The sequence below is a fragment of the Tenrec ecaudatus genome, chromosome 5 (genome assembly GCF_050624435.1).
Source record: "Tenrec ecaudatus isolate mTenEca1 chromosome 5, mTenEca1.hap1, whole genome shotgun sequence".
Lineage (NCBI taxonomy): Eukaryota > Metazoa > Chordata > Mammalia > Afrosoricida > Tenrecidae > Tenrec > Tenrec ecaudatus.
Window position 1 is genome coordinate 71,857,039 of NC_134534.1, and position 23,678 is coordinate 71,880,716.

General features: G+C 41.5%; 1 protein-coding gene across 1 annotated transcript in view; it reads left to right on the forward strand.

The window, feature by feature from the left end:
- ARFGEF1 (ARF guanine nucleotide exchange factor 1) overlaps window positions 1-23,678 on the forward strand; it is a 120,026-nt gene that overhangs the window by 91,641 nt on the left and 4,707 nt on the right. Inside the window, exons 30-37 of the mRNA XM_075549601.1 lie at window positions 2,179-2,308; window positions 2,969-3,104; window positions 3,185-3,323; window positions 8,098-8,170; window positions 9,882-10,014; window positions 18,849-18,988; window positions 20,462-20,630; window positions 22,001-22,139. Coding sequence (XP_075405716.1) covers window positions 2,179-2,308; window positions 2,969-3,104; window positions 3,185-3,323; window positions 8,098-8,170; window positions 9,882-10,014; window positions 18,849-18,988; window positions 20,462-20,630; window positions 22,001-22,139 — 1,059 coding nt within the window. The remainder of the gene's footprint in view (window positions 1-2,178; window positions 2,309-2,968; window positions 3,105-3,184; window positions 3,324-8,097; window positions 8,171-9,881; window positions 10,015-18,848; window positions 18,989-20,461; window positions 20,631-22,000; window positions 22,140-23,678) is intronic.

Consider the following 23,678-nt stretch of genomic DNA (forward strand, 5'->3'; position numbering starts at 1 on the left):
AAGGTTTGGTTAGGGCTATAATGTTTTCATTCTTTTTTGCCCACTGTAGGCTGTATTATAGTTATGGACGTATTTATAGCACATACAAATATGTATGCTGAAATACACACATACAAATATACTGTATACCATCCCATATCTGCTCTGCTTGTGTATTTACCTGTGTATCTACTCATAAATTAGAATTATTATTACTGCCGACCTCTGCATATGTCCCAGTGTCTTCCATTGCCTTGGTCATGGTAACCTGACCTCCCTTTATTATATAATACCTTTCTCCTTTCCTACATTAATGCACATCCACTCAATAGTGATATTTCCTCCATCCCACTTCCATCCTTGGTAACCATCAAAGAATATTTATTGTATATAAACCTTTACTTGACTTTTTATGGCAGTGAGTTCCGCACAGTGTGTCCTTTTGTGATTGACTTGTTTCACTCAGCATAATGCCCTCCAAGCACAAACCTGTTGAGATGTCTTATTCTCTACAGTTACATAGGATTTCATTGTGTGTTTGTGCCATAGTTTGTTTACCCGTGCACCCAGTGACACCTGCATCATTTCCTTCCATTTGCTATTATGAGTAGTGCTGGGATGATCATGAGTATGCCACAGAGTATGTTTCTCTAGGCTTATGCATGGAAGTGAGAGTGCTGAGTCATACGGTGTCCCTAGTTCTAACTTTTTAAGGACATAGCATACTGTTTCCCACAGTGGCTGCCCCATTTTAAAATCCCACTAGCAGTGTACATGGATTCCGGTCTCAGTACCCCCACCAGAATGTGTTATTCTGTTTTTTAATCATTTTTATTGTTACCAGGGCGATAATGATTTCCATTTCTTTTTATTTGCATTGCTCTACTGGCTAATGATTGTGAGCATTCTTTCATAAGTTTGTTGACTGCCTGAATATCTTTGATATGGTGATTGTTCATGTTTTATGCCCGTTTTATTTATTTTGAATTTTTAAAAATCATTTTATCAGTGGCTCTTTCAGCTCTTACCACATCAATTGTATCAAGCATATTTGTACATATTTTGTCATCGTCATTTTCTAAGCATTTACTTCCTATTTGAGTCCTTGGTATCAGCTCTTTTTTCCCCTTCCTCCCCCCTCCCGCCCTTGTGACCCCTTGATAAATTATAAATTATTATTATTTTCATATCTTACACCAACCACTGGTCCCTAGGTAGGTCTCCATGCAGGGGACTGAGTGAAGGAGTGAACTCTAGTCTCTCAAGCCCCAGCTCTGGAGGCAGTGTTACAGTGGGTACTGCCAAACCATAGTCATATATAGGGTAGGAAGAGTGGTACTGCAGGTCTGTAGACTGCTAACTCGGTGCGGAAGATGGGCACAGTGAATGTAGTGAATTCACTTTGTTTGCAAGGTATAAGGGACACTTTTTCTGGCTTTGGGCATGACTGCAGACCCTCCTTGTCTGCTGGTGATGGGCAGGGGGTGGGGATGCGTTCAGTGGGAATGCTATTTGCTTTGTCTCACACATGATTGGACTGCGGGTTCAGCTGGCAGAGCTCTGGTGTCTGCACCTACTATTTTTATGGTGTCCCCTTCTTAGCACTTGGACTAATTCTTCAGCCTTGCCTTTGTTGATCAGGGTTCCAAAGCTGTCATCTATATCCAATTCATTTGTTTTATTGAGTCTTGGTTATATGATGGGCATTATGGGGTATCTGGCTATGCTGCTGGCTATGTTTTTGAAAAATGAACTTCAAAATTTTCCATTTTCTTTCTTTATGGACTGTTTCATTTTAGTGCTGAGAAGTGACAGTTGTGGATATGTTTGCTTTTCTTGGCCAGCTGAAAAAATAATATTCATCCAATGATGAAATTTTTTTACCTAGGTTTCATTTATGATTTTTAAATGTTGGGATGATGGTGTGGGTGTAAGAGGAAAGTCAAAGAAAAAATGATTTTGAAGTCAAGGCCATTAGCATTTTTTTCCTAAATGATGTGTCTTAAAGAAATTGGTGGGGTTTGAAATTTAAGTATCTTAAAGTTCAGTACCATGCGTCAATATAAAACTGAATTTAAACTTACTGCCCTCAGTAGCTTTGGGAATTACCAAACTCTGTTTCAAGAGGTGGGGTTATGATGTGTATTTTCTCGTGTGTGTGTGTGTGTAGTCGCTTGTAATTATCTTTTGTCATTTTAGGGGCTTAACAGTAATGTTTGAAATAATGAAAACATATGGCCACACTTATGAAAAACATTGGTGGCAGGATTTATTTCGAATTGTTTTCCGAATCTTTGACAACATGAAGTTGCCAGAGCAGCAGACAGAGGTAAAAGAAAACAAAATTTTATTCCATCATAATTAAGTTAAAAGGTTTTTTTATATCTTCCTAAATAATTTCTGTATTATAAATCATACACATTGAACAGAAAAGAACTCTGTGTCTTTTTAGAATAGAAGTGAATTCATAGATTAGCTTTTATTTTTAATTTTTCATTGTTACACTTCTAGTCATTTTTAAACTGCTAGTTTCTTACTTTGTTTTAACTTGTTACAGCTATGCAAAAGCCCTTAATTGCCTGTTCTATTTCATAATGATGACTTATTCTGAAAATTCAAATTGTTTTTATTTCAGTGTATTTACTACAGACCAGCTATAGTGTACCTTTCAGGAAGTGTGATAAAAGCCTTCAGATTTTCCCATTTTGTCTTACATAATAGTTTTGATGCAAACTTCTACAATAAATCTATATTAATTTGAGAAAAGTAAAGTGAAAAGTCATAATGTGAATATTACAGTGCTGTTCTTAGAATTAAGGCAAATGATACCAAAAACAGTTCAGTTTTATATGTAATAGGTGGTTTTGGCTTGTTGGGAATAAAGTTAACTTTCAATATAAGTCAGATTTAGATTTTAAATATGAAAAAATGTTTTTAATTCTGCTTTTTATGAATGGTATGTCTTTCATTTAATGGTTTTCTCTCCCAGAAAGCTGAGTGGATGACAACTACGTGCAACCATGCCCTGTATGCGATCTGTGATGTGTTCACCCAGTATTTAGAAGTGCTCAGTGATGTGCTGCTGGATGAGATCTTTGCACAACTGTACTGGTGTGTCCAGCAAGGTAGGTCTGTATCAAATGTTTTGGAAAGTATTACATATGACCATGATAATAAATAAATGAATCGCTCTTTTCTGTTGTAGACAATGAGCAGTTAGCACGATCTGGTACCAACTGCTTAGAGAATGTTGTTATTCTGAATGGTGAAAAATTTACCCTAGAAATCTGGGATAAAACTTGTAACTGCACATTGGATATCTTCAAGACCACAATCCCACATGCGTAAGATGATTTTATACAGCTTTATATAAGTATATTTTATTTAAGTTCGATAGGAATTAGTGAGTAATTATAATAGAAATCTTTTTAAATATTCCCCACCACTATTTGTATTCAGATTTATTACACATTAATACCTATAAGCCATAGTATACACGTGAACCAATTCTTTGTAAGCCAACATCCCTTCATTTTCTAATACTCAGGTCATTATGAAGTGAATCTACTGACTTTTATAAGATTGTGCTTCTATAGATCAAACCACACAGTGGTCTTTTGTTGGGGGATGGGCAGAGGAGACAATGACAACAACAACCTAATATGTTTCTTTTACTATAAATTTAATAATCAAATTTATTTGCAAATAGATTTTGCAATTAATTTCAATTCCCTTAAGGGGGGATGAGTTTAGAATTGGATTACAGCTAATTACCAGCAGAAACAGATGTGCAGTCAGTTTGATTAACTGACAGCGCTTGCAGTGTTTCAACACAGACTTGAATTTCCTTCTCTGCTCCACCTTGAAGCTTCTATGGCCTGCAAATAATATGACCTTAAGTCTGCAATGTCTATAGCCACAGGTAGATTTCTCTTTAAAAGATTTTTGTCAAGCAGCCATGCACTGGCAGAAACTTATATACCTGTTCTTCATTAATAAACTGTCCCAAATGACATTTCGCACTTCGAATAGTAGGAAAAATACTATTCAACTATTTTGTGCATAACAACCTTCATCTGGCAGTAATGAACACTGACGTGCTAGACTCTGGCTTTGATGCTTAAGATTATATGTCACCTAGACTACACTATGATTCTTCCTCCAGTCCTGATGCCACATTCTTTGTCATATAAGCCAGCTTCTCTGCTTATTTACTCAGCATATAGAATGAGTAAGCACACCTCACCTGATGTTAAACCACGCAGTGTTCTCATGATTCAGGTACAAAGTGCAGAGTGGCGTGTTCTGGGACCCCGTTCTTCTCCAGGTTGTCTTTAATTTGTTAGGACCCATACAGTGAAAAGCCTTGCCATCGTCAGAAAACACAAGCACCTTTCTGGTGTTCTCTGCTTTGAGCCAAGATCCATCTGACTTCAGTGGTCACCTGTCCCTAGTTTCACGTCCTCTTTGGATTCCATCCTGAACCTCTGGAAGCTAGCTCCCTGTCAAGGTATTGCTGCAGCCCTTTTTGGGCAAAAATTTTACTTGCATGTGATATTAATGATAATGTTCTATAATTTATACATTTTGTTGGGTTATGGATCTCTTCTCGTCAGTTAGCTGTCTTCCAGCTTTCCTGACATAGACGAGTGAGTGCTTCAGGTGCTTCATCAGCTTACGGGAACATTTCCGTTGGTATTCCCCTGGAGCCTTGCTTTTGCTTAATGCTTTCGGTGCAGTTTGAACTTTTTCCTTCAGCACCATTGGTTCTTGCTCATATGCTGCCTCCTGAAATGGTGGGATGTTAACTAGTTCGTTTTGGTACAGTGACTGTGTTTTCTTTTCCATCTTCTCTTGATACTTCCTGCATCATTCAATATTTTGCCCATAGAATCTTTCAATCTTTCAGCTTGAGGCTTGAATTTTTTCTGAGTTTTTCCAATTTGAGATATTGCTGAGCATTTTCCTCCCCTTTGATTTTCGAATTCTAGGTCTGTGCATATGGCATTGTAATATTTGGCTCAGTCTTCTGGAGCTGCCCTTGGGAATTCTGTATTTAGCTCTTTTACTTCACCTTTTCTTCCATTTGCTTTAGCTCCTCCACGATTCAGAACACATTCTTAGTCTCTTCTGAAAGCCACTTGTATCCTTTCTTTCCTATCTGTGATAGTTATGTAATTGTTGATTTAAGGATTAAGCGTGTAAGGTTGGAGTCAAGCCTGTCAATCAGGTCATAGCCAGTGAGACTCTGTGTGGGCATAGCTTCCCCTAAGGATTCTTGTATTTCCTCCTTGGAGGTGAGAGATTTTCTGCTCACAGCCTGAGAGACATAGCTGCAGATAAGACACATGGACCCACCCTGATGTAGAGACCACCTGCCAGTGCTAAGATGTTTCCCATGCCACTGGATCCAGACTTTCCACCCGCTGGCCTGTGATCTTCTACATTTGGCATCATTGCATGTGTTTCATGAGTCTGAAGAGGACTTTATAGATTGGTATCAGACATATGGGCTAATAACGGACTTATGGACTTGATCTGATCTGGGCTAGGATGTTTTCTCATTGTTCAATTGCTCTTTTATAAAGAACTCTTTCTTATACACATATGTGTGTCCATGGATTTGTTTCTCTAGTCTACCCAGACTAACACATTATCTTTTTTTTTTTTTCACAATTATGAGTTTATTAGGGAAATTAAGAGGTTACCAACCAGTCAGGGTCAGTAAAACAATAAGGATACCGTCACTGGTCCACATCAGTACCTCTTCCTCAGCCAGTCGCCATGTCTCTCTCAAGTCCTCAGCCTCCTAGTCACATGATTCCTTGGCTTCTGTCTCCTTGGGCCAAGAAGCTCAAATGCTGTTCTGCCTACAGTCTCACGGTGTCCACCGTGCTCCTTTGCTCTGCCCATGGCTCTGTGCTGCAGCCCGTGGCTCCTCTGGTCTGGACCGTCCCTGCTTCAGACCCAGACCTTGAATGTGCTTCAGTTCCAGTGGGCCACATTATCTTTTTAATTACCTTTTACTTTCTCATGAATGATGTTCTTGATGTCCTTCTGCAATTCATCCGATCTTCTGTCATTGATGTTCAATGTGTCAAATCTGTTTTTAAGATGTTCTCTTAAGATTCATATTTGATAGACTCAGGGTTGTATTTTGACTCTTGTAGACTTGTTTTAATTTTCTTCAGCTTTATTCTAACTTAACTATGAGCAATTGATGGTCAGCCCCTGGCCTGGTTTTAGCTGCTGATGTTGAACTTCTCCCTCATTTCTTCTGTGTATTCCATCTGGAGAAGTCTATATGTGTACCAGTCCTCTTCTGTGTTACTGAGAAAGCTATTGACTTTGAACAATAGTTGGTCTTGCAAAATTATTTCATGTGTTCTCCAGTTTCATTTCTACCAACGAGTCCGTATTTCCCAACTACTGTTCCTTCCTCTTTATTTCCAATTTTTGCATTCCAGTCACCAGTGACTATCAGTGCATCTTGATTGCATGTTTGATCATTTCTGACTCATGACTTTGGTAGAATTCTTTAATTTCTTCATTACTATGGTTTGTGGTTGATATATAAATTTAAATACTAGTTATAATGATTGGATTTCCTTGCAGACAGATAGATAGAACCCTAGCAAGGCTCTCATGGTACTGTACCGCTTGGATGATTTTTCACTACCCTTTTGGACCCATTCCTCTTTTTCATGTTATTCCTGGCATAGTAAATCATATGATTTTCTGATTCAAAATGGACAGTACCAGTCCATTTCAGCTCACTTATGCCTAGTACATCTATCTTTATACATTTCATCTCATTTTTGGCAATTTCCAGTTTTCCTAGATTTGAACTTGGCACATTACATGTTCCGATTTTTAGCACATTTTTGTATGTTTTTCCATGCCCCTGAGTTGTGCTCCATCAGCAAATGAAGATCCCAAAGATTCTACTCCCACAGGCTTTGCTCCTTTCAAGTCACCCTGGTGGACTATCCTCCAAAACATCAGCTCCTCCTCGGTCAGATTTTGAGTGCCCTATATCCCCTGGGGACCATCTTCCAGCACTATCTTCGGCAGTATCTGCTTCCATTCATTAGCCCTTCAGTGTCGACAGTATTTCAAAGTTGTGAATAAGATTGTCAGTAATTCCTTCCTCCGAAGTAGGAGGCCAAGTTCTTCTTCTTTGTCTTTTCTTTGTGTGGAAGCTCCGATGAAACTTGTACACTTTGAGTGACTCTTTTAACATTGAGGTACTGGTGACATAGCTTCCAGGATCACAACACGCAAGTAACTGCAGCATGACAAACTGGCAGACAAGTGGTGGTTTTAGAACTTAACCAAGTTGAAAGTGAGGAGTTGGGTATATGGAAAACTGTGTATTATTCCCGAGTTTTAAAACTTTTTCTTCATCTGAATTAAATATGACTCCTTGGCATTTACTTGTAGGTATTCTAAAAAATAGGAAATTAAACTAATTATATACCTTTTAACATATCTAAGCAGAACTAGTATACTAAAAAAAACTACAAAATAATCTCTGATTTATTTTTTAATATTGCATCATCCCCCCCCACAACAATTTTATAAACTCACAAAAGACCCTAAAATTACTTCTATTTGAAAACATTCATCTGTGACCCATATGTCAAAGTTAAGACTATCTAATAAGTATCTTTCAAAAGAAATACATATATGAGTATGCATATTTCAAATTGAGATGATGCAATCTGTTTACTGTCTGTGTCCTGTGCTCCTACCGCAGCTCCTGAACCCCATAAGCATGAATTTAGGCCTTAAGCATTCTTACACCCTAATCACTCAGTCTAGGGTTAGCAAGATACTTCTCTCTTTGGGGGCTGAAAAAGCTTTTTGTTGATTTATTCGTGTACATTTTATTTTTAAAATGAATATAAAGAGTTCAGTAGTTTTTGAACTGTCTCAAGTTTGTTCAAAATTCTTGCATTGAAGTATATTTGATGACATTTGTTTTAAAGTTTGAAACTTTTCTGAGGATTTTTGTTGTTACTACTGTAAAACTGATGACTAGATTTTTCCTTCAAAGCATGGTGGTGGCATGTGGCACGCCTCCTTAGTGATTGGTATGATTTTGGTGTTTTAAAGGCTCTTGACCTGGCGCCCCACCTCTGGAGAAACTGCTCCCCCATCACCATCTCCTGTGATTGAAAAGCAATTGGTAAGTCTTAATAAATCATATTTTAAATTATTTACCAGTTTGTGATAAGCCAAATTCTGATACATGAGCCCAGCTCTTTCGAAAAGATGGTGTACATTTGCTGTCCTGTACTTTGCAGGTTAAAGTCTGCAGTAGTAAATTCTCGTGTCAATTCCCATGTGGCAAAAAGAAAAAAAATCTCTTTAATGCATGGAGGGTCATTGTAAATAATATTTTGATGTAAATGGTCTAGACATAGAGGACAGTGATTTCAAGGATTGTGGCACAACAGATTGTGTGACTGCCTATTTCACCTTTTTATTTATACATACTTTCACTTTAAAGAACAATTTTAAAATTCTGTTTGCTTCACCAACATCTCCAAATGTTACAATTCTGTCGCTTCACCAGCTTCTCCAAATGTTACAATTCTGTCACATACACTTTAACATTCTATATATACACACATTTTATCTGAATTCTTATAAAATTATTTCTTAAAGATTTCAATATTTAAAAAATACCGTCTATACTCGTGTATAAGCTGATTTTTTTAGCACAAAATATGTGCTGAAAAACGGGTTCGGCTTATACACGGGTCAGTGGTACCCCAGCGAGGTGTAACTTCTCACAGTGATTGCCTTTCCTCCGCTGTTCATTTAAAGCCCCGCTGACACTGCAGGGCTTTGAATGTTTGTTTATTCACATCTAACCAATCAGAGCCGTCCTATGACGTGGACAACTCCAATTCGCAGAAGCACTTGTAGTGCTTCACTAACACCGGCAGCTGAACTGGTAAGGACGTGTCTGTGATTGCGCTCCATCTCTCCCCTCTGGTCTCTGTGTTAATTCACATCCTGCATTTCCCACCCCAGACTTATACTCAAGTCAATCAGTTTTTCTGGTTTCCTAGGTAATAATTAGGTACCTCGGCTTATACTCGGGTGGGCTTATATTCAAGTATATACGGTAATTAAACAAGGAAAATGTTATCTCCACATCCATGAGCACAAAATCAAGATGAATTACTTTTCAAGGTCACACTGCTAGTAAGTTCTAGAGCCAGATTCTAGTGTCTCACAGTGTTATGTAGCTGCTAGATTCCAGAACCCAGCTTCCCACTGTGGTCCTACAGTTCTTCCCAGTCACTCTCTGTCAACCTCTGCCTCCCACCCTTCTGATGGCTTTTCTGTACCTGGTTTCTCAGGTGACAGAAATATTTCCCTAAACTCACACCTGCAAAGCCTCCCTGGACTCACCCTGCATAAAACTTGAGAAATCTCTCCCCTTTCAGCCAAGCATGTATTCTGTTTGGTTTTCATGACCACTCATGGGTTTTTGCAACTAGTTTTTGTCATGCACCATATTAACTATTGCTCTTGGGTCATAATAGATCTGTGCCCAACAAGAGTTGGACTTTTCTTTTGAAGACTATCCGTTCTTCTATCCCTGTGCGTTTAGTTATTGTTAGTTGCCCACCAGGGGGACTCCAATTATGGTGACCTTGTGTATACAGAGCACATGACCGTCTGAGGAACAAACCAGTACGTGGGTGCAAATTCTTGTGTATGGCATTTTAAATCATTTTCTCATTGCATATGATAATCTCAATTTGTAGACTGTCTTTTCAATAGGGACATAGTATTTGTACTAGTTTTTTATTTAAACAAATAATAGCATAGGAAATGTTTTCATCTTTAAACTTACAGTGGCTTTTGTTTTATTTTATTAGGATACAATATCACAGAAATCTGTAGATATTCATGATTCTGTTCAACCAAAGTCTACAGATCAGAGACAGCAGACTCCGGTGGCTTCTGTGTCTATGATGAATGAAGAGGTCAGCAAAATTAAACCTACAGCAAGTGAGTTATTTCTTTAAATAAGAATGGTGTGGTGTTTTAGTTACGAAAATGCATGTCCTATACTACAGTGCGAATATTTCGCCTCTCCTATGTTGTATTCACATAGGAGAGGGATGAAATAATTGGTTTTGCTTTGATTGTACAAACATGTAATTGGTATTTAGTCGTTTTTGACTGCATCTGCCTCAGTGGGACATCGACTGAGAAACAAAGGCTGACCGGTGCTCCTCTTCTCACCGCTGGAACAGCAGCTGCTGCACGCGACAGTCAGCTAATGTTTATGTGGGGCACATGCCTCTTCTCTCACCACTGCCTTCTGCATACTAGCTACACCTTCTCTGCTCAGGTCGGCCATAAAGTCCTGCCTTTCCCCATGTACAAGGGAAACTGGTGAGAGGCCACAACTTTCTGACCAGGAGCACCCAGCAAAGTTTCTGCCCAACCCAGCCTGCTGAACTCATTTTTTTCCCCACTTCCCAATGATGCCCACCACCACTACCCGATATATGCAGAGGAACTCATGGACCCGCTTTCCATTTTGCTTACCCTCCATGGTTCTCTTCAGAAAAAGGGTAGATTCTTTTGCTGAAGGAGAAATGACTACATTTTTCCTAAAGAAGAACAAGACGCCTTTAAGGACTACAAGAGGGTACTGTATTTAATTTTTTTTTTTACAAAACAACCTTATCACCTCCAAAGTACTCTCCATTACACTTAACACATTTGTCAAATCTGCGATTCCATTCTTGGAAACATTTTTCAAACTCATCTGTTTGGATGGCTGACAGCACCTCCCTCATTTTTGCTTCACCTCTTCTATGTTGGTCAAATCACTATCCTTTCATGTCCCTCTGCATTCGCGGAAACAAAAAGAAGTCACATGGAGCGAGGTCAGGTGAGTAAGGTGTGTGGGGCAAGAGAGGCATGCTGGGGTCTTTTTGCCGGAAACTGACACACTGAGATGACTGCGTGAGCAGGTTTATTGTTGTGGAGGCAAAACCAGTTCCCCGTCTGCCACAAACCAGGCCTTTTTTGATGCACACTATTTCAGAACCTCTAAATAGAAAGCTTGATTAACAGTCTGACATGGTGGAATGGACTCGAGTCGATATTTTCACCCATTCGGGAAGTTGCCAAACTTCCAGAACAAGGTTTGTCATCAATCAACATTTCACCTTTTTTGAAATGAGAAAACCACTCGAATACTTGAGTTTTTCCTATAGCATTGTCTTTGTAAGCTGTGTTCAACATCACAACAGTTTCTGTGGCATTTTTCCCGAACAGGAAATGGTTTCACAGCCAAACACTATCATCTGAAAACGGCCATCACAAAAAAATGAGGTTCAAGTGAAACATCTTTTAAGAAAAAAAAAATTCACTGTGACTACAGAGAACCTACCCAGGCAGCACCACTGGGTGCACTAACTCAGAGCAAGTTGCTTGATGCTTGCCTAGCAAGAGAAATGTGTACTACAGAAGCTCCGCTCTGCCCAGCGCAATACCAGATTTTTGGGTTGCCCCCTCGTATTTCAACTAAGGTGAAATCCACATATCTAAAGTTAGCCATCTTAGAATGAATAATTCATGATATTTAGCATAATCACAAGGTTACGCTGCTACTACCTCTGTGGTTTCAAAACTTTAATACCCGAAAAGGAAACCCCCATATCCTTTAACTTGTCACTCTGAATTTCCCTTCCTACCAGTCCCTGACAACCACCGGTCTGCTTTCTATCTTTATGGTTATCTTACTTCATATAAATTGGAATCATACATTATGTTTTTGGATTCTTTTACATGTTTTTGAGGTTTCTTTATAATGTATCATGTGTCAGAACTTCATATCTCTTGAACCTTTAATTTTATTCCATTGCATATATGTATCACATTTTATCCATTTATTTCATCCATTCTTGATGGACAGCTCCGTTCATGTCTTTGACTATTGTAAATAATGATGCTGTGAATGTTCATGCACAGGTGTTTGAGTACCTGTTTTGAATATTTGAGTATATGCCTAGGGATAGTAGTGCTAGGTCGTCTGGTAAGTTGATGGTACACTTCTTGAGAATCACAACGCTCTTCTCCGCAGTGGCTGCACCATTTTACCTCACATCCTCGACCCCACCCAACAAAGCGCGAGGATTCCAGTCTCCACCTCCACACTGATACTTGTTATGCCCCCCCCTCACCCCGCCGCAAATGCTTGCTTAAGTACTCCCATCCTAGTGAGTGTGAAATAGTATGTCATTGTGACTTTGGGTTTGAATTTCCTTGATGATGTCACACCTCCTTTCATGTTTGCTATTTGTCTGTTTTCTTTGGTATTATCTATTCATATACTTTGCCTATTTTTAATTGAGGAGTTTGTCTTTTTGTTGTTGAGTTTTAAAAGTTCTTTAAATATTCTGAAGATTAACCCTTAGCACCTATATATTTGCAGGTATTTCCTACAATTTGTACATGGGTTTTTGTTTGTTTTTTGCTTTATCACTTTCTTGAAAATATCTTTTGAAGCACAGGATTTTAATTTGAATGAAGTCTTGATTTTTTTGTTTTTTTATTGTTTTATTAGGGGTTCATACAACTCTTAATCACAGTCCGTACATAAATTGTGTAAAGCACATTTGTACATTCATTGCCCTCATCATTCTCAAAACATCTGCTCTCCACCCAAGCCCCTGGCATCAGCTCATTTTTCCCCTCCCTTCCCGCTCCCCCCACCCTCATGAACCCTCGATAATTTATAAATTATTATTTTGTCATATCTTGCACTGTCCGACGTCTCTCTTCACCCACTTTTTTGTTGTCCATCCCCCAGGGATGAGGTCACATGTAGATCCTTGTAATTGGTTCCCCCTTTCAAGCCCACCCTCCCTCCACCCTCCCAATATCTCCACTCACACCACTGGTTCCTGAAGGGATCATCTGTCCTGGATTCCCTGTGTTTCCAGTTCCTGTCTGTACCAGTGTACATCCTCTGGTCTAGTCCGATTTGTAAGGTAGAATTGGGATCATGATAGTGGGGGAGGAGGAAGCATTTAGGAACTAGAGGAAAGTTGTATTTTTCATCGTTACTACTTCACACCCTGACTGGCTCATCTCCTCCCTGAGACCCTTCCGTAAGGGGATGTCCAGTGGCCTACAAATGGGCTTTGGGTCTCCACTCTGTACAACCCCCCACCCCCGCATTCACAATGATGATTTTTTTGTTCTTGATGCCTGATACCTGATCCCTTCGGCACCTCGTGATCACACGGGCTGGTGTGCTGCTTCCATGTGGGCTTTGTTGCTTCTGAGCTAGATGGCCGCTATTTTACCTTCAAGACCCCAGATGCTATATCTTTTGATAGCCGGCCATCATCCGTTTTCTTTACCACCAGCTTTCACCACATTTGCTTATGCACCCATTTGTCTTCAGTGATCATATCAGGGAGGTGAGCACACAATGATATGATTTTTCGTCTTTGATGCCTGATAACTGATCCCTTCGGCACCTCGTGATCACGCAGGCTGGTGTGCTTCTTCCATGTGGGCTTTGTTGCTTCTGAGTTAGGTGGCCGCCTCTTTCCTTTCAAGCCTTTCAAGACGCCAGATGCTGTATCTTTTGATAGCCGGGCACCTTCAGCTTTCTTTACCACATTTGATGATGCACCCGCTTTGTCTTCAGTGGTTGTGTCGGGAAAGTGAGCATCATAGAATGCCAATTTAATAGAGCAAAGTGTTCTTGCATTGAGGGAGTACTTGAGTGGAGCCCAATGTCCATCTGCTACCTTAATGCTAAACCTATAAGCATATGCACATAGATCTATTTCCCCATCCTCATATATAGATATATTTACATATGCACATGCCTTTATTTAGACCTCTGTACATGCCCTTTGCCTCCTAGCTCTTCTATTTCCTTTGGAAGTCTTAATTTCTTTATTTGTTTTTCTTTTGTAGTTCTTGCCTTTGTTGTCATAACTAAGATTTTTTGCCAAATGCAAAATGATAAGGATATTCCCGCATGTTTTCTTGTAGGAGTTAAATAGTTTTTGTTCATAACATTTAGGTATCACCCATTTTGAGTTAAATTTAGATGCACTGTGAGACGGGGTCCACTTATAACACTTCACTATTTAAAGACTATTAGTGTTTGAATAGTGTTTTAAAGAGTTTGGGTGTTTGATTAAGAAGACTAATGGATACTACAGATTTCTGTGATATTGTATCCTAATGAAATTAACTAACAATCTTTGTAAGGTTAAAAATGAAAACATTTTCTATCGTGCTATCATTTGTTTAAATAAAAACAACCAAATTTTGATTTGAAATTTTGATTTAAATAATTAACCTTTAGCACTGCTATCTGCTCTTCCTCTTTGGGCCTCTTATGAAGATAATACTCATTGGGCACAATAAAAAGAGAGGGGTTTTGCTTTTTAGGGAATTAAAAAAGGGATCCTAGGTGCTTGTTGTTCTGGAAAGCAAACTTTAGTAGGTAGCTCCAAAATCCAAGTACTGAGTTTCTAGCTTCAGTCACTCGGTTTTGCTGGTTTCCTAAAAGGAAGCTGGTAAATGACCCATTTTAAGTTCATTCCTTTTCTCCTGAGAAAACACTGGCCATTAGAAAATGCCCTGAGGGCAGAATAATGAGCAGCTCTCCTGTCCCTGAGCCCTGGCACAGACTTCAATATGCTTAGCTGTGTGGAGAGAGAATTTGATCAAGGGAAAAAAGAAAGGAAGAAAGTTTTCACTTGGCTAATTTGGGACTATGTCTTTTCTTAGAATCAGAGGGTGCCGTTCCCCTGTACCCTGAACCAAAGGCCAAGCGACTACCTACCTTAGAGCAGCCACCCCACTCTTGCACCCCTGGTAGTCCCTTAGGAAAGGTTCTCAATGGAATTGTTGACTCCCAAATAGGTAGAGCTAAAGGAGGAAGCCATTTTCCTGGCTCTTCTCTTCAAGTTTCTGCCATCCTCAGAGTAGCCATGGGTCTCTGGGTCGGTGGAAGTCTGCTGTCTCTTCACAGGCAGTGTGATGATCATGGCATTTAGGTGAGCAGAGCTCTTAGGGGAGGAATAATCTCAAGTCTGTTCCAAACATGGAGGTGACCATGGCTGCAGATTCTGCTGAAGCCCTTAAGTCTTGCACATGGTTCAGTAATGCTGTGAGTCAGAGTAGACCAATAGTAGTGAGTTGTAGGATTCCTCATGCAATCCAGAGGCAAGTAAATTTTAAGTAGGCTTTCCCCCAAATCGGAAAGCACAGGTTGTTTTTCCCTTTGTAAAAATCGTGATAATTTTTCAGGATTAACCAGAAATACAATTATGAGTTACTTGCCTGTCACCTTTCTTGGCCCTGATACCTCTCTGCTATTTCTTCATCACAGCCTCTCCAGACTAGCTTGTATCCTACACCCTCACCTGCTCACCACCTCACTTATCTGCCCTCCACACGAGGGCATTCTAGAGAGTTAATTCTTCCTTTAAATTGCACTTTCTACTTGATGACCTTTCATAGGCTGACAAAACGTTTTTTGTTTTATTAAACTCAGAAAGCTGGGAATATACAGATCATATTCCCCAAAACATGGGCCTTTGACTGCCTTTCCTTCCAAGGCAGCACCATTGAGAGTGAAGGTGGGCCCCATTGACCTCAAGGATGCAGAGGGAGGCGGGTGGCGAAATAACAGACTTTCTCAGTTATTTGACCTCAAACCCACAGATTCTGTGTGACTGGCTGACAACCTTGTCTCACATTGAACTCCAAAGATCTAGTTAAACTTTTAAGTTTATTAGGAAATATAAGCTGCCTCTGGTGTTCTTGCTTCATTTGTCCTTTAGAGAAAGCTGACCCAGATCTATACTTAACTCTCACAGGCTTTTAATGATACGTATTTATTTCCCTGTCCTGAGTACTTAGAATAGCAGTTCTCAACCTGGGGGTCGAGCGACCCTTTAACAGGGGTCACCCAATTCATAGCAGTAGCAAAATTACAGTTATGAAGTAGCAACGAAAATAATTGTATGATTGGGGGAGGGGTCACCACAACATGAGGAACTGTATTAAAGGGTCACGGCATTAGGAAGGTTAAGAACCACTGACTTAGAGACTAGTTTGTGCTGTCACCTGTCTTAAGATTTTGTCCCTAGTGTCTGCTTCCTGAGTTGAGAAAGGAAAGGTGGTCATCTCTCCTTTGAGCGTCCTGTATCTAGGACCCCTGGTAGTATAGTGGGTTATGAGGAGATAGGTTGCTAACTCCCATAAAGAGTTACAGTCTCTTACCTCAAGGAAATTTCTAGCTTCAGTCACTGCCTTGCTTGTTTCTCAAAAGAGTTGTTAACTCCTGTAACCCACAGTAGGCACTTATACTCTGTCATATAGGGTCACTGGGAATTGGAATCGACTCAGTGGCATTGAGATCCTGCATCTTCCCGGCTGCTTATCTGTAAATGAATGACACTACTGTAGAGGATAAGTTTCCCCTTTGGGAGGTTGTATTCGAACACACCAGTGACCTGTTAGCCCACAGCCCTGTTACCGTTTGTCATGAAGAGTGTGAGGGATGACCAGAGCACCAACCATTCTCCATGGCATGTGGCGCCCATTCTGTGGGCCCTTTCCTTTCAGGTTGTGAACAGACTGTCCCTTTGATACTTTTGTTTGGAGACTGCATGACTCACGTACTTAGAGAAAAGATCCCAGCACACCCCTGAATCCTTTACCCCACACGAAGGGAGTTCCCTCACTCTCACTTCATCCTCAGGAAACTTGATTGCTGGTCTAGATTTAGTAGCTGCTGGTCCACAGGACCAGTGAACTGGTCACCACATAAGCCCTGGCAGTGTGGGTGTTTATTCTGCACATAAATTGTTTAAAGAGGCATTGCCCTCACGTGCTCCTGCTGCGTGCTAGTGAGATTGCCGTTAGGGCCCTTGTCCGCTGCTCAACAGATACCAGAGCATGACAAGGCGTGGCTTCCCAAGGTGAGACATCAGGGCCTCGTCTGCCATTGCATCAATGTGACTAGAAGTATCTGTCCCACTGTAAACTTGCTTAGCACCCTAAACATCATTGGAGCTAATGAGACATTTCATTAAACACCATGGTCTCCTGCTCAGGGTTCGAGAATGTTTGATTACCTGAATAAATGAGTGGGTTAATGCATGGTACATATTAGAGAATGACTGTAGAAAGGACTCCAGAGAAGACATTTAAGAGACAACCATAAAACTGGGTTTGTCTGGGGTTTTTTATTTTTGTGTTCTGGGATTTTTTTGGTGTGTTTTAACTAGAGATCTTATACCAAGAACCACGTGTTTGAATAGAATAACATTTGTTGAAAATACTTTCAAAGGTAGCTTTGTTAATGGCCTAAATAAGTATTAAATATAGCTAAAGTTATTTTCCTACCCCCCAAATCCTCGAGAATGAGTTTCACTTCTACAGATTTCCATATGAAAGGGAAACTTGTAGTAAAAATGCTTATTCTTGAAAGAAACTGAGAGATTGAAGCTCATATCTCCTGGACCATCCAGTGGCCATTGATAAACATCTCCTTTTTCACTGTGCCTCTACTTTACCCAACATGATGTCCTTTTCCAGGGGCTTGTCTCTCGACAACAAGTCCAAAATATGTAAGAGCGTCTCACCATCCTTCCCGTGCTTCTTCCAAGACAAATACATAGGTTTGTCCCTTCAGTGGTCCATGATCTTTCGGTACTCTCCAGCACCACAATTCAAATGCATTGATTCTTTGTCAGTCTTCTTTATTCATTGTCCAGTTTTCAAGATGGAGTGACAGCATGGCTGCAACAAGGGACTCTAGTATGGAACAGTTGTGAGGGTGGTGCCAGACTGGGCAGTGTTTCCTGCTGTTGTGCACAGGGTTTCTATGAGTTGGAAACTACTTACTGGGTGATGCCCAACAACCACAACTGATATTGATCAACATCTCCCCTTGGGCAACCGACTGCCTCCAGAGCAAACTACTGCCCCTGGAGCACATAGCACATTCTAAAGAGCTCCTTTAGAATCCCACTCTTTGAGTCCTGATTCCTGATCTTGCACTTCCACATCTGCTCAGCTGCTTCAAGGAGTGATTAGGGCAGTGGCCCATCCTTTGACTATAGCCTTATAGGTTTGCGAATTGACAAAATACTTAAAGAGGATTGGTTTAGGCTAGGGTAATACCGCTGTGTATTAACCAACAAGGGGCTGGCCGTGTTACTCTGAAGTTGGTAACTCTTTTAGTATTTGCTTGCATAACTTGTATAGCATTCTTTTCTGATAAATCTGTTTGAAAATAGGAAATAATTTTAGCTACTACAACTAATCTGAACCCAAGTAAAATGTTTGCTGTGGTTAACTCATTGACTCCTGACATTGCCTGGTTTGATTTGGATTCTTGGCTGGCCCTTACTTCCTTTTTTATGTAAGTTCAGTTTTGTGGGTTTGTACTGTATATGTCTTCTATTGCTTACTTTCATTGGGTAAACTTCCTTTACACTGTCTTAGCACTTTGGGGAGGTTTCCCCATTTTCCCCCCACAAATTATTTGAAATTTCTTTTTAAATTTATAGCAGAACTTCTTGGTCATATGCATCCTTCCAAACTATGTAGGATATTCTTGTTGTTTTTTTTTTTAAATGATCCCTTAAGGTTCTTATAAATACTGGTTTAACTGTACCTACATAGTGTCATTAATGTTTAGTGCCTGAACGTGTTTAGTATGTGCAAGTTACCTTCATATATACTATATTGTGACCTAAGAATTGTACTGTCATAGAAATTAAAGAGGATTCAAAGTAATTTTTTGTTTGCATGTGCATTGGGGGGTTTCCTCACAGAATTTCCAGAACAAAAACTGTTTGCTGCCCTGTTGATTAAATGTGTTGTGCAGCTGGAACTCATCCAGACTATAGACAACATTGTGTTCTTCCCGGCCACGAGTAAGAAAGAAGATGCAGAAAACTTAGCTGCCGCACAGGTAAGGTGGTGTGTGGGCAGCTACTGTTTTGTGTGAGTAAGAAAATAGATAAAACATTCAGGGATTCAGAGAAGAGGCCAGAAAATATTTAATTGGTGTGGGGAGGTGGGGTCATCATCTTAAGGTTGTGATTTTAAACCATGAGACTAGAAATGGTCTAGAGCAGGTCAGAGGACCAGATCTGGTCCTTGGGCCCACCACCATTATCTCATACATCCAGTGATAGCCACCCGGTGAGAGGCTGGAAACCAACCAGGGAAGCTGAGGGAGACATGGGACACAAAGCCTCCCAGAGGCCATAGAAGGCTTGTGCTAACAGGAGGGGTCTAACCCACTCCATCAGATACTCCAGGTTGCTCCAGCCAGCCCTATGAAGGCCGAGACGCACCATGGAACCTAACACTAAGGAGGACTCTGGTGACCATATAAGATGTGTGCATGCGCAGTGGTGGCAGAAGCCTAGTTATAATGAGTTTTACAAGAGAGGATGTGAAGACAGCAAAGAATATCAGTTACTCTTTCAAGAAGCATGAGAGTGTGAGAGCATAGCGAAGTCGATTGTAACTGGAAGAAGAAGGTCGGGAAAGCTGGGTATTTTGTTTTGCTTTATTTGTCAGGCCTCGCGAGATTACATTACAGCATAATCACTGGTGAGAGTTTGCATTAGAGAGAGACTGAGTACAGAAGGGAGAAGGCTGTTTTCTAGAGCAGTCTGTCTGTTTCAGAGACTGGGGATGGGGCCTAGAGCACATGACTGCCTTAGGTAGAAGCGTAGTTCACTCATGGCAGCAGCAGGGAAGACAAAGTGTGTGGGTGTCGGAAGATTAGCACATTTATTGCTGGGCGCTTGTAGGAGATGTCTCCTGGTAGTTTCTATTAAGGACATCAAAAGAAAAGTCACCCATCAAGTGAGTTTGGAAGAAAGTATTAGGTATTGAGGAGAGCAGTAAAGGCCTGAGTCTGTGGCCCGGGAGAGTGAACTAGGGAAATATACAGTTACTGGATAACACCCGGAGCCCTGGGGATTTAAAGAGGAGCCGAGCCAGACAGTTCTTTAACAGGGCAGGCTTATTGTCTGAGTGCAGGGTATTGAGGAATTGAACCAGACTTTAATTTTCCTAGCCAATTACTAAGGAGAGAGGAAGGAGGAGTTATTCAGAAGAATGATGATAGTCATAGTCCGCCGACTCCGGGCTGATTAAGAGTAGGGCATCCCTGCAGAGATGAGGAACAGTGGGGCTAGGAGGGGGCCAGGGGAGGTTGAGTAAGGGTGAAGATTGTTGGAGGCAGGTCAGAGGAAGGGGGGACTGAGGAGGTAAGGGGTGACTGGTGACTGTAGACAGGGTACATGGAATGAAGACTGGACTGCACAGTAACTACAGGTGGGCCTTTCTCTATTTTCTCGAGTGAGTGGGTTTCTATTCCAGTGGCTTTCACTGTTCGTGCTCACTGTGGTGGTGTGTTTCCCTGCAGAGAGATGCAGTGGACTTTGATGTTCGAGTTGATACTCAAGACCAAGGAATGTACCGCTTTTTAACATCGCAGCAGCTGTTTAAGTTACTGGACTGCTTATTAGAGTCGCATAGATTTGCTAAAGCATTTAATTCGAACAATGAACAGAGGACAGCTCTATGGAAAGCAGGTAAGCTGTGCAAGTGTCACATTTTCAGCCTCACCTGTCATGGGTGTGCAGCAGATGTGTACCCTTATCAGAATTCGTTGCTCTGTGTTTTAGGTCTGTGCATTCATGTTACTGTATACAGTTTCATTTTAATGTCAGTCTAGCAGCCTACACAGAGTCCAGCAACTGCCTGGATGGGCCTCTCTCCCTTCAGCCAATCAGCCTGGCGTTGGCTGATTTCACCATTGTTCTTCACCTGGTGTACTCAGTCTGGACCTTCATATTGATAACAACAACAAAAACCTCACTGCCATCGAGTCGATGCCAACCCATAGCGACCCTTTAGGACAGGGGAGAACTGCCCTGTGAGTTTCTGAGGCTACTCCGCATGGGAGTAGAAAACCCATCTTTCTCCCCAAGAGCAGCTGGAGAGAAACTCCCGACCTTGTGGGCTGCAGCCTAACATGAATGCCAGCATGACAGGGTGGCTTCTTACAAATAGAAGCACTGTGGGGGGGAGGGAAGGCTCCCCCACCACCACCGACACAACTGTTTGAATGGCTCTTGTGTGTTCACCTGGCCGTGCCTGTTATTCATTAAAACAAAAGCGGATGTTGGAGGAGGAATTACAGTGGATATGGACAGGGTCTTTGTATCGGAATATGTTAGAAAATTTAAATAAAGAACAAACTTTATGTTAATGAGGTACACTGACATTGTTGGGTTTTTTATTTAAGAAATCATTATTCAGTGCCTGTTAGATACTAAACGGTGTTGGGAGAGGGAAGGCAGGCACCAGAAAGAAGGGAGTTGGGGTTCTTGGAGCATCAACTCAAAACTCCTACACCTGTGGTTTGTTCGTCCTCTTAAACCTGACCTTAGCACCAGGCACCAGCCTTTCCTTTGGCACATCTCATGACTGTGCACCAGCCCCTCCTAGCTTGTGCTAGAGTGACCTGTGCTTAGTTTCCCCCTTTCTGCAGCCTACTGCCCACTAGGACTCCAATGAGCTGCCCAGTGTCCTCTCGTTTTCCATTCACGGGACCTTCGCATCCATGCCTTTGAGCAGATTGCCCACTTGGTCTGTGCACTCGCTCCTCTGTCATCCAGTGCCGGTGCCACTGCACCTGCAGCCCTGGACGGGGGTTCTCAAATCTGAAAGTAGTTTTATGCCCTTTGTCCTCAGCTTGAGTGGGAGGGAATGTGAGCATAGAGGTCATCCTCAGGCTGTGCACTGGCCCCGTCCCTGCACAGTGGAGTGCTCCCTGCCCCCAAGGTGGACATCCTGGCTCTGCTATGTACATGGCCAGCCACACAAGCACAGTGTGCCCTGGAGAGGCTGTTACTAAGATGCCTTCCCAGCTCATCACAAAATCCTGCCCTTTCTGCAGGCTTCAAAGGCAAGTCCAAACCCAACCTTCTAAAGCAGGAAACCAGCAGCTTGGCCTGTGGGCTGCGCATCCTCTTCCGGATGTACACGGATGAGGGCCGGGCCAGCGCCTGGGAAGAGGTCCAGCATCGACTGTTAAAGTAAGCCTTTTTAGACATTTACTTCCTATGAGCCCTTGGTATCCGCTCCTCTCCTCGCCCCCCCCTTGTTGCCCCTTGATAGATTATAAATTATTCATATTTTATACTGACCGCTACCTCCCTTGTCCCCCATAGTTTCTATTGCTCTTCCCCTGGAGGGGTGTGTGGTTATGTGTTGATCATTACGACGATTCATTACGTGAGCTTTGATCTCTTTATCTATACCTGTGTACATGCTCAGTCTAGTCCAGAGTGAGAAGCAGCACTGGGGTCATGATCGTGGGGGGTGAAGAAGGCTCAAGGAACCACAGGGATATTGTGTGTTCCATCGGTGCTTTGCTGCACCCTGGTTGACTCATCCCTTCTCTGTGACCCCTCTGTGGATGGATGTTTCATTGTGTACAGATGGCTTTATGTCTCTGCTCTAACCCCCATTGTCTTCAACAATATGTTATTGTTTGTTTGTTTGTTATGGAGCTTCTGATGCCTGTTACCCGGTCCCACGATACAATTGATGTATGGATTGTAATTAGAGTTGTAAGAGCCCCCAGTAAAAGGATCTTTTAATTGAAAAAAAGTAAGCATCTCAGTTGAGCTTCAGTTGCAGACACAGGTGCCTCTGCACGCACTGTGACCTAGCTCGTTGCAGAGCCACACAGGCCATGGGCCCTTTGGCCCTCGGGGGGCTTAGCCGTTCATTGGAACTCATGACAACCCTGCTCCGCAAAATGATTCTGAAAAGTAGACATGATCTTAGAAACAAACATGCATCACACAGCTGGTTGCTTTTACAGGGTAGAGGAGACAGGTTTCTGTCGCAGTTAACAAACTGACTTGTGATAGTTTATAGACCACCCAGAGAGTCATTCTGGCTCAGATCAGCCCTCTGTAAGGTCTCTGAGATTGTAAAACTTAACGACGCAGACAACCTCATCTTTTGCCCAAGAGTGGCTGGTGGGTTTGAATCGCCAACCTTGAGGTTAGCAGTCCAGTGCCCTCATCCACAGCACCACCAGGGAGCCTATTATAGTTCGTAGGGTTGTTTAATGCCAGAAGATAGCCTATTGGCACAGGTGACATGAAAGGGAATGCCTACATTTAATTTGAAAAATACTTGCCTGTTGTGCTTATTTTTATTTCATTTCACAACATCATGGCTATTTTGTCCTTTTAAAAAAATGAAATTCATGCTAAGAATTGGGTAGACCACTCAGAAAGAATGCTACCATCTCTCTGCAGTGTATTTGTGTGTCTACTTGGGGAACACGTGTTCGCAGAGTCCAGTTAGGATCTGAAGAGATCGCCTAGTTTGTTTTCCCATGTCAGCAGCAATACTGCTGTGGCCTAGAGGGATCTAAGGCCACACACTCAGAGGAGGGACAACCATAGATGTCAGGCCGAGCCTCTGACAGCAGGCACTGGGTGCTTGCTGCTCAGCAGTGACTTTGATGTTATTGTCTTTGGTTTTCTTCCTAATGGAAGGGCAAAAAGTGTTTCTGTGGAAACTCGTTACTGTAAACAGATGGAGTCTGTTACTCT